This window comes from Bemisia tabaci, chromosome 3 (genome assembly GCF_918797505.1).
Source record: "Bemisia tabaci chromosome 3, PGI_BMITA_v3".
Lineage (NCBI taxonomy): Eukaryota > Metazoa > Arthropoda > Insecta > Hemiptera > Aleyrodidae > Bemisia > Bemisia tabaci.
In genome coordinates, this window is record NC_092795.1 from 51009343 (window position 1) to 51019931 (window position 10589).

General features: G+C 36.2%; 1 protein-coding gene across 1 annotated transcript; it reads left to right on the forward strand.

Annotated features, from left to right (window-relative positions):
* Nucleotides 1-35: 35 nt before the first annotated feature.
* LOC109030610 (pre-mRNA-splicing factor CWC22 homolog) lies at nt 36-10579 on the forward strand. Its single transcript, XM_019041660.2, has 11 exons — nt 36-258; nt 1240-1841; nt 2234-2456; nt 3320-3448; nt 4113-4301; nt 5031-5187; nt 6336-6485; nt 6884-7110; nt 7587-7867; nt 8882-8983; nt 9701-10579. Exons 1-11 carry the CDS (start codon nt 148-150, stop codon nt 9849-9851), a joined length of 2322 nt encoding a protein of 773 aa, XP_018897205.2. The 5' UTR covers nt 36-147; the 3' UTR covers nt 9852-10579.
* Nucleotides 10580-10589: the final 10 nt, after the last annotated feature.

The following is a 10589-nucleotide window of genomic DNA, read 5'->3' on the forward strand; positions in this document are numbered from 1 at the left end:
ATGGATCATGTCAACGATGGCAACGAGATTGTTCCGTTGCAAACGAAAATTTGTGTAGAATTAGGTTATTTTGTTTTGTTACTGCTTGACTAGTGAGTGATCGTAGAATTTTAACTGAATTAATTTCTTTAATGTGTTTTATCGAGAATGTCTGATTCCAGTAAGGCCAAAATTTACTGGGGAGGCAAAACGGTCCATCAAAACAGTGACACATATTGGAATAAATATCCCCTGAAGCCTGGGGAGGAGCTGTATGAGGTGAGAAACTTGCAACTGTTATGTGCCGGAGGCACTACACAATTTTTAATTTTACTCCTATACTTTTAATTCCTCGATATTTTCTCTCTACCTCAGAAATTTGCTGTTGCAAGAATTGAGATACGTTGTTTTAGTCAATCGATCTCAAGAAACTGGACTAATTTAAGTTATGAGGAGTAGCTCAACCAGGGTAGAGCGGGAGTTTTCAGAAACTCGGACATTACTGTCACAATCCCTTTGCTCAGTCGTAGAATTTCATCAGCTGCTTTTGAAGGAAGTTCCATGCTTAAAAACCAGCTCAAATTTAAGTAACATGCTATAGTCAAAAGTGGACACCTGTTTGGAATCACGTAACGATTCTGTCTCAATATGTATTCTGCATCATATCTAATTTGATTCACACATTAACATTATCCATCCTTTTTCATTACCATTACTGAAAATAAAGTGATGGATATTGCTTCACTCTCGAGTATTACTAACAGAATCCCATGTTACTTTCTTCGGGGTTTCCACAAATTACTTTAAGTTTTTGCAATTTGTAGACTTCCAGGTCCCCAAGAATGACATTATATGTTTGATAACCCTTAAGTCCATCTCAAATAAGTTCACGCACTTCCAGGCTGTGACAGAAGATGGTCTGACGTCCTTTCTACGTGTATGGTAAACACCAGAAGCAAAATGGCTGATCTTGTGTCGCAGCTTATAAGTGCGTAAACGTATTTGGTGTTGACCTGACTGGTTGACTAGGTTGAGATCACTGTATGTATATTAGCGTCGAGTTGAAAATCTAAATGTGAAGTAGAAATATTTGTCTCAAGCTCTAATTCTATGCAATGAAAGCAGAAATACCCTCTTATGTCTCTGAGAAGTAAGTAAGTAATTTATAAATGACCCCCAATGTGTATTGAACTTGACTAACAATATTTGCCCTTTAAATTTTAATATTTTGTTTAATCTTTCTTCTTTTTTTGTTCCCAGAGAAAAAGTGGAAGTTTCTACTATCCTCAAGACTCAGACGAAGAAAGGCGGCACAGCAAAAGGAGTAGACACGGTAGCGATGAAGAGAGGCAAAAGAAAAAGAAGAAAAGGAAGCATAGTAGTGATGAGCCTAGCAAAAGGAGCAGGCACAGTAGTAAAGAATCTAGTAGGAGAAGTAGGCACAATAGTAGTGAGCCTAGCAAAAGAAGCAAGCATAGCAGTGTAGAACGTAGCAAAAGAAGTAGACTGAGCAGTGAAGAACCTAACAAAAGAAGTAGACATAGCAGTGAAGAACCTAGCAAAAGAAGTAGACACAGTAGTGAAGAGCCCAGCAGAAGAATTAAACGTGAAAGTGATGAAGAAAGAAAAAAGAAGAAGAAAAAGAGGAAGCATAGTGACGATGAACCCAAACACAAAAGAGGTCACCGGCAAGATGAACCCAAGAAAAATAAGGACGAACCAAAAACCGTTGATACTCCTAAAGAAGTTATCACAGAAGATCAAAAGAAAACAGTTGATTTGTTAACATCAAAGACAGGTGGTGCCTATATTCCGCCGGCGAAGTTGAGGATGATGCAAGCCAGTATAACTGACAAAGCAAGGTTTGATAATTTTTCCCTCCAAAATCTCTAATTTTTTTAACCTCTTAGAACAAAGTCCTGCTGAGAAAAATGCACCTGTAAGGATTTCATTCTTGCAATGGCATTTCATGAGCCTTTGAACCGTCAAAAGTAGCCAAAAGGTGCCAAAGGCCAAGTAAGAAATTGATTCAGTATATTTAAAATCAACTCTAATAATTTACTTAGTCATTTAATCGTCTCATAATGTTTATTTTACTTTTCATTTTGTTAGTTGTCTAAAGCAACTTCTCCCGGAAAAATAATTTTCAAGATGCATTAAGATGTTTGTTATTTCTAGCTTAAGAAATCCAAGGTAATGGCTTTTTTAATTTTCAATGTTTATTAAAACTGGCTGTATCTCTTATGTATTCCAGTGCTGCGTATCAACGAATAGCTTGGGAAGCCTTGAAGAAATCTCTCCATGGTCTAATCAACAAAGCCAGTCCTCAGAATATTTGTATCATCGCTCGGGAAATTTTGCGAGAAAATGTCATCCGTGGTCGCGGATTACTCTGTCGATCGATAATTCAAGCTCAGGCTGCATCACCGACCTTCACCAATGTTTTTGCTGCCCTTGTAGCGATTATTAATTCTAAGGTAAATCAACGTCATTCAACCTAACTTACCTCTGAAGACCCTTTAACACTACCAGTAACCAACAACTGGTTTGCGAAGATCTGGCGAAATATCTGTTTTCACCTTCTTTTTTTTGTTTTAATAGGGTAGTAAAGGAAAAGTTTTTAAAAGCCATCCACCCCAGATGCACAGCAAGGGGTGTGCTAGATTCTCCCTCGATAGAGAGATGTTGAAGAATTTAAGTAGAAATTGGTATGCTCATGAGTGGCTTGCTGACTACAAACCTCCATTGCTCTCACTATTCTTTATTGCCACAAGCTATCTCTTCTCTCTCTCGGCCAAAATTGCAATTGCATTACTTCAGCCTAGAGGGTACTGCTTTGATTGGAAGGCCTTCTCATCTGTTTAAAATAAGAAGAAGAAGGAACAGAAAGTGATAACTTTTTGGACCAGCAGGAAACATTGAGAAGAATGGAGTTTTTGGTGAAAAAAATATTGGGAATTGCTGAAAATGAAGCAATGTAGTACCATATAGAGAAAAATGGGGTCCTAGAGTCAAAGCTGGGTGCAGCTAGATTCAAACCCAATACATAGTCTTTTAAAAATATTGTACTCGCTTAGTTTTAAATGTCAAGGGCCAGGGTAATTAAATTTAACAAGCTCTCTAGCCTTTTTTAGATCTTATTAAATGTTTTAAATTGACCCCATACCTAACATTATGCTAAGGATCCTCATCACTACCGCAGACCTTCAACACAAGGGGCTTTTTAATAAACAAGTTTTTGTTGGAGAGAAAAAAAAAAGTCCACAGCCCTCTCTATCTAATATTATTTTTTTGGCCTCAGTGTAATTGACTTTAATTCTATTTCTTCTGTTCATTTCAGTTTCCTAATATTGGGGAGCTGCTTTTGAAAAGGTGTATTATAAGGTTTAAACAAGGCTTCCAAAGAAAGGATAAATCCACTTGTCTTGCTGCTGCAATATTCATCGCTCACCTTGTCAACCAGTGTGTGGTAAGTTTCAAGTACTTAGTTTTCTTTTCAATCTTCAGTAGAAGTTGATACAATGATTGCCTCCATTTAGCTTATCATATTGTTGAAATCACGTTCGGTCAAAAGTTAACAGATCAGTAATTCTTATAATGAGACCTACTACCATACCTACTACTTCTAACTCTAGACAGTGTAGGTGCTTGAGTGAAAAAGCGTTAAATTCAGTATAAAACTGAAATTCTCAATAAAGGAGGAAAAAAGCTCATCTGATCATAGGTTTCCTGCAAAGAGATATGCTGCTTGGTGCTGCATTATTTATAGCCAATCAGGAAGGGAACTGTGAACGCGTTTTGGGACTAGATCCTATTTTACATATGAGCTTATTCCCTCCAATATGATAATTTTAGTTTTATGCTGAATTTGATGCTTGTTGGCTAAATCACCAACACTGTCTGAACAACTCATGCGTCCGGCTACAATCTGCTGGCAGCACTATTGCCAGTTTTTTGTGAAATTTCCAAAAATTTAAGTTTTATAATATTCTGTTGGCCGGAGCTAATCTAAAAAAAGATCAGTGAAATCTTTCATCAACTTGAAGCGACAGGCCAGAGATAAAATCATGACTAAAAATTGATCCCTCCTTATCCAAGTGATTTTCCATTGGTAACTCTATTTTTTGTTCCAGGCCCATGAAATTGCAGCTTTAGAACTTCTAACTCTACTTCTGGAAACGCCGACAAATGACTCTGTGCAAGTGGCAATTGCGTTTTTGAAAGAGTGTGGTCAAAAGCTCTCAATTGTCTGCAAGAGAGGTCTTGATGACATATTTGACTTGTTACGTGACATTTTACACCAAGGATCTCTTGAAAAAAGAGTATGTCTTATAGTTTTACATCAACCTTCAAATACTTTTCATGCTTTCCTCCAGCATTTTTTTAATTCCTGAGTTTTTCTGGAAATATACCAATCCCTCAAGTGAATAATTCGTATTTCAATTGCAATGTTTAAAAAATCTCTGATTACGTTTTATTCTCAGCAAGGAAAACTAATCAAAACGTTACCTCAAAGGGTTTTTTTTTATCCGAACCGCAGAGGATCGCTACGGAACGCACCACTTTTGTATCCCATTCCACTGGCTTGTTCCAGTGTGTTCCAGTGGAACGCTTGGACCACTCTTGTAAGGTGGGTTGAGGCCGCGGTTAGGCCGGTTGAGCCAGCCCGAACGGCAAAGATGCTGATCCATCGTGTTCCATGCGTTCCACGGAAAAAAAAAAGCCCTTATGTACAGTTGATTGACCCCACCTGTGTAATTTTTTTTTTTCCTTTTTTTTTTTCTTAATGAGAGGGGGAAATTCACAGAAAATTTGGATGAAAACTTTGGGTCACTTTTCCTCTCAGAGGAATAAAAAAAACACATGTTTTCAATTCTCCATGTTATTTTCTATGAGGAATTCAAAAGTGGTCGTCGGGTATCTGATTGGCTGAAAAGGAAGCTCAGGCTAGAATCAGGCAACCACACTTTTTTCCTTTTCAATGTGGGCTCTCATTTTCTGTTTGTTGTGCGGTATGGAAGTTCTAATTCCCTGTTTGTATTTTGGATTAGGTCCAATACATGATAGAAGTCATGTTCCAAGTTAGGAAGGATGGTTTCAAGGATCACCCGACGATACCTGAAGAATTGGATCTCGTAGAAGAAGAAGATCAATTCACACATGTACTTAGCTTAACAGAGGATAAGCTGGAAGGCCAAGATATCCTGAGTGAGTATATTAAGAAATGATCTAGGTGCATTTTACTTACTGTCGAAAAAGCGATTCTTTGTGTGAATGGTCTTGAGAATATTTCGCTTTCATGGTATCATTTTTTCATAATTTGCATCAGATTCTAATTTCGTATTGACCACTTCGCAAGAAAAAAATTCATTTGCAAAATTATGTAGTTCAACTGACAAGCATTAGAGGCTTGTAATTTCTCACAAGGTGTTACTTCATTTTCTAATGCCATTCCTCCAGCGTTGATAACAGCTTTTTGAGGAATCTCTCATGGCACTGAAACTCAAACAGTAAAGCATGGAAATTCGGACGAATGTAAGTTGAGTCCCAATGCATTGAGGTCATTAGAGGAGAAGGTAAATTGAGTCCCGACTTCTAATTTGTGGTACGTAAATTGAGTCCCGGTAGCATTATCACTGTATGTGTGAGGATGGGAGAGTGTGCGTGAGAGGCAAGAAATGAAGTAAATGTTTTGTGAAGTTAAGTGATTGTAAAAAGTTTAAATTTTATCTGCAAGTATTCACGATTCATGGTTACTAAAAAGGTCGATTTGTTCCATTGGTTTTCTTGTTATTGCCTGACAAAAAAACTGATACGTACGCAACAGCACTTCGGTTTGTCGTCAAGCGCTGTGAATATTTAGGTTTAAAGTTCCAACCGAAAGAAGTTTTTTTGAAGTTCGAAGAAGGTATACACAAAGCAGCTCGTTGAGTATGGCCGAATGTTAGACTTAAGGGATGTCGCTTTCATCTTGGGCAGAGTTGATGGCGCCACATACAAAAGTGCGGCTTTTAGCGACCGTGTATAAAGACTCTCGATCTGAACTCAGCAATTATTTAAAATATTTCTTCGGTTTGCCATTCCACTACTATTCACTGTTCACCAACGTAAATACAGTGGGACTCAATTTACTTATGGGGGATTAATTGACGGGACTCAATTTACCTATGGGTGATTAATTGACGGGACTCAGCTTACCCTCAAAAGATCGTTTGGGACTCAACTTACCTTTTCCCGGAAATTCTACTTGTTTGCTACTGTTACTTAATAGAGGGCAGCAATTTTTCCAGCTATTTTTTTTTCTTCTTTCCCTCAGGAACAGTTATAATTGGTTGCCATTTTTCTTTTTTTTTCAGATGTATTTAAATTTGACCCTGAATACGAGGAAAATGAGAAAAAGTATGAAAATCTTAAGAAAGAACTATTCGGCTCCGATGATGAATCTGGAGAAGAATCTGGAAGCGAAGACGAAAGTGGGTCAGACGATTCTGATGATTCGGAAGCAGGTGAGTTATAAATTGAACTATAAGTAATGGGTTTAATTATTCTATTTCTGAATTTTTAAAATAAAAATAAAAATAAAAGAATCTTGTACTTCAGTGCTCGTAGGTACCTACTTCAAAATTTTTGCTCAAATTTGAATATTTCAAGAGAAAATCTTTTACTGCAACAGTTTTGAACAATTTTTTGAAGTGAATCTATTATGTACTTAGGGCCAGAGTTATTTGCACAAAAATCAGGTGGAGGTAGAACGCAGGATTCCTGTTGTATTTTACCATGCAGAGTATTATGCAGCAATTTATCTCACAGCCCCAAGAGTTTTCGTCTCTTATCACCTAGAAGTATATTATCCTTTCCCTGTGATTTATTTTTTTTAAATTTTCACTCATAATTTATGTTTCAGCGGAAGAAAAAAAGCAAACTATCATTGACAACACAGAAACCAATTTAGTAGCACTTCGTCGGACGATTTATTTGACAATAAACTCGTCTCTTGATTTTGAAGAATGTGCACATAAGCTATTGAAAATGGAGCTCAAGCCTGGACAAGAGATAGAAATGTGTAACATGTTCCTAGATTGTTGCGCGGAGCAGCGTACTTACGAGAAATTTTATGGTCTCTTAGCAGAAGTAAGATTTGCTCTCATTATTTTCTTGACCACCTGATTCCTTCCTGTGAATTAAATGACTCTCAATCCAAGGTGAATGATGCCAAAATGGCTCTAAAAGGAACGATGTTCACCTGGAGGTATCCCTCACAACCGATTTCCCTGGGATTGATATTGCAATTTTAAAAAAAAAGACCAAATTCCAGTTATCAGTCACTCTGAGGGAAATTCGTCTGAGAGTTACTGCATAAAAAAGATTGAACATTTGAACTTATTTTTTTGCCCGAAAATTCAGGGCTTATTTGTGCCGTCAGCTTCCTGTAGTTTTTTAACTTAATATCCATTTTTCTCAAAAGCACATAAAAAAACTACCACACAACTCCTTTATCTGTAATACCCCTCACTTATAAGTGAAAAATTTATACATTAATTTTATGTATGTAGTTTTCTATTAAATTTGACAAGTGATTGCTCTAACATTATTGTTTCTTGTTGCAGCGTTTTTGTCGGATAAATCAAATCTATGTGTCACCGTTCGAGAAAATATTTGTCGACAGCTATGCCATTGTCCATCGATTTACCACAAATAAACTCCGGAATGTCGCAAAATTTTTTGCACATCTTCTCTTCACAGATGCTATATCTTGGAATGTTCTATCTACTATCCACCTCAATGAAGAAGAAACTAGTTCATCAAGTAGAATATTCATAAAAATTTTATTCCAGGAGCTGTCAGAGTTCATGAGTCTAGCCAAATTAAATGACCGCATCAAGGATCCGTAAGTGCTTTTTCTTTCTTTCATCTCTTCATATTTTCTTGGAAAGATATAACTATTTATTAATTAGCCGGCAAACCTGAGGGACACAATCGCATCTTAGTTTCGTTACTAGAGCAACTTTAACACATTGATCAATTTATTCTGCTAACACGGCAAATCGGCAATCAGCTTCCAATTTTCAAGGGCTACTTTTATAATAGATCAAGAGAAAATATGAGATTTTTTGACGTTGGTCATTTTGCCATGTGGGCGTGAGATGCAGGTATGACTAGAGTCACCTCTAATGAAGTTAAAAAATCATGCTAAACGTTATTGAATACAGATACTAGGACTTAATAAGTTTTCCTTCTACCGATCTCTTTTTGTCGCCTTTACTCGATTTAATTTGCGAGGGAACTTTGTACTTTTGAACAATGCCATCAATCATGACACTTTGGGGTGCCTTCAATCTCGTATGATACTGTGCAACACCTCTGTGTCGAAATAGTAGCTTGAAGTGCCGCTGCACACTGGCGCCGTCGCAAAGTTATCGTACATAGGAAAAATCTTAGAGCCTTCAGCTGAGGCAAATCAAGAGGTTTATCCGGTGCAGGTATGACAAGATGAGATTTTCTTGAAAGATAATTAGGTCCTGTTGCACCAAAGAGGTGTAGTGAGTTTTAGTGAATTTTCTCTCATGGAATCGACGCTCCCCCGTTTTTACCGAAAATCTGAATTATATATTTTTCTCTGTTGGACCAAACAAACAAAAAAGAAAACAAGCAAACCCTTATTCTTCTAAGATATTTTACATTTTCATCCAAAAAAGTCGTGAGCAATTATAAGCGCCTGTGCTTTAACATCTAAATATTGAGAAATGAGAGGCATACATATGAAGAGTACAAATTCAGAAAAATACATGCTATTTTTTTGGCAAAATAATACTCAATTTTCTTGTGAGTAATCGTTGTCTTATTGGTGAACTAATAGATCTTGAATTTTATTTTTTTTTTTTTTTTTTTTTTTGTGCTTTAGGACAATGCATATGGCATTTGAAGGTTTGTTCCCTAGAGATAATCCAAAAAACACTCGCTTCGCCATCAATTTCTTTACATCCATTGGTTTAGGAGGACTAACGTGAGTATTTTTCATTTTGACTGTGTGTTTGTATTTTTTACTTATTATAAAACATTTTTACTGCCTTCTAAATGCACACAATTCATATCTGTGGAATCAAAATGCTTATAATTTTCAAATTTAGTCTTCTGCAGAAGGCACGAACGAGCCCTCTGCTTAATTGTATTAATAAAACAGAGCTATACAAATATTAGAACTCTCTACATAATTGAATAAATCCGAAAGTGGAATGCAAGACTTTTAATGTGGGCATTCAAAGGTTTCCTACATTTTTGAAAAGAGCATCGAATTAGCCACTCCAGAAATGGGATATGATATAATACTACAAATCTACGGTGAAACTGTTAAAACGCATTTATTCTTTGCGGTGTTTCAGAATCTCTGCTCTTATTTTATTTTATGAGAGAACAAATCAATACTATTTTCTAGACTTCTTGCAAGTTATATTCGACGCAGAGAGGAAAAAAATTCGTAAAAGTTTTGAAGATATGATGTAAAGTATTTTTCCATTCAAAAAATATATAATGGCAGAATTTTTGAGTTTTGCCGTCAACATAGATCTTGAAGCCTTCACCATATTACGCAGAAAATACAGGACTACCAGGCCTGGCATGACAGTAAATTCGTAAAAATTCATTCAAAAATTAAGTTCTCATCCTCTTACCCATCCTAGCCCCTCTAATTTTTAAATAAATGGTTCATTTATTTTTTTTTCAGGAATGAACTTCGAGAACATCTAAAAGCACAACCGAAGCAATCGAACGTTAATAAAATTATGGAGGCTCTCTCAGCATCGAGTTCTTCTTCATCCTCATCATCATCGGATTCTGACTCTGATTCTAGCTCTTCGTCAAGTTCATCTGACTAAACCTCATCTCTTAAACTCTCTCCAAGGTTGCGTGAATTTCCTCTTTTTATAAATATTTTTTCAACCTAATTTTGTGTGAAAGTAGTCAAATAACATGTGTGAAGTTCAATGAGGACCAGAATAAAACATTCAAAGGAAAAACCATAAAATCCTACCGTGTTCAAGAAATAGATCTCTTATCTTTGAAGAATTCAATGTTAAGAGCTCGAAGTTTTTTAATTTTTCTGAAATGTCCCTCCATTGTGAAACTTTATTTAGTAGATTCTTACTCGCATGATTTCAATCCCTGTTGAGTGTACAAAATTTCTAAAATCGAGGTAGGAAGTTTGGTTGTTTTACCACTAAATTTCCCTGTAAGTACATAATAGCTTTTATCGAAGTATAGATCATCAAAATTAAAGTTTCACTTGATCCTTACAGCAACTTTAAAGAAGAGATGTTGAGTGTTGTATGTTTGTAAGTACTTGTAGACCTGTGTGTTCTGTATGTTTTCATGGACAGTGGATACGATTTTATCCATAGTTTAACTAGAACCCACTAGTTATTGTTGCCTTAAAGTGATTTTTCTCAGCTGTGATTGATCTCGGCAAATGCTGCTTGACTGTGTATAGTTTAGGTTTTCTCATTGTATACATCATTGAATCTTTATGTTGTACAGAATTATTGCCAACTTTTACTTTTTAGAGAAGTGTGTACATATTGTGAAATAAATTTGTATTTTCATCCTACTGTTTGCCT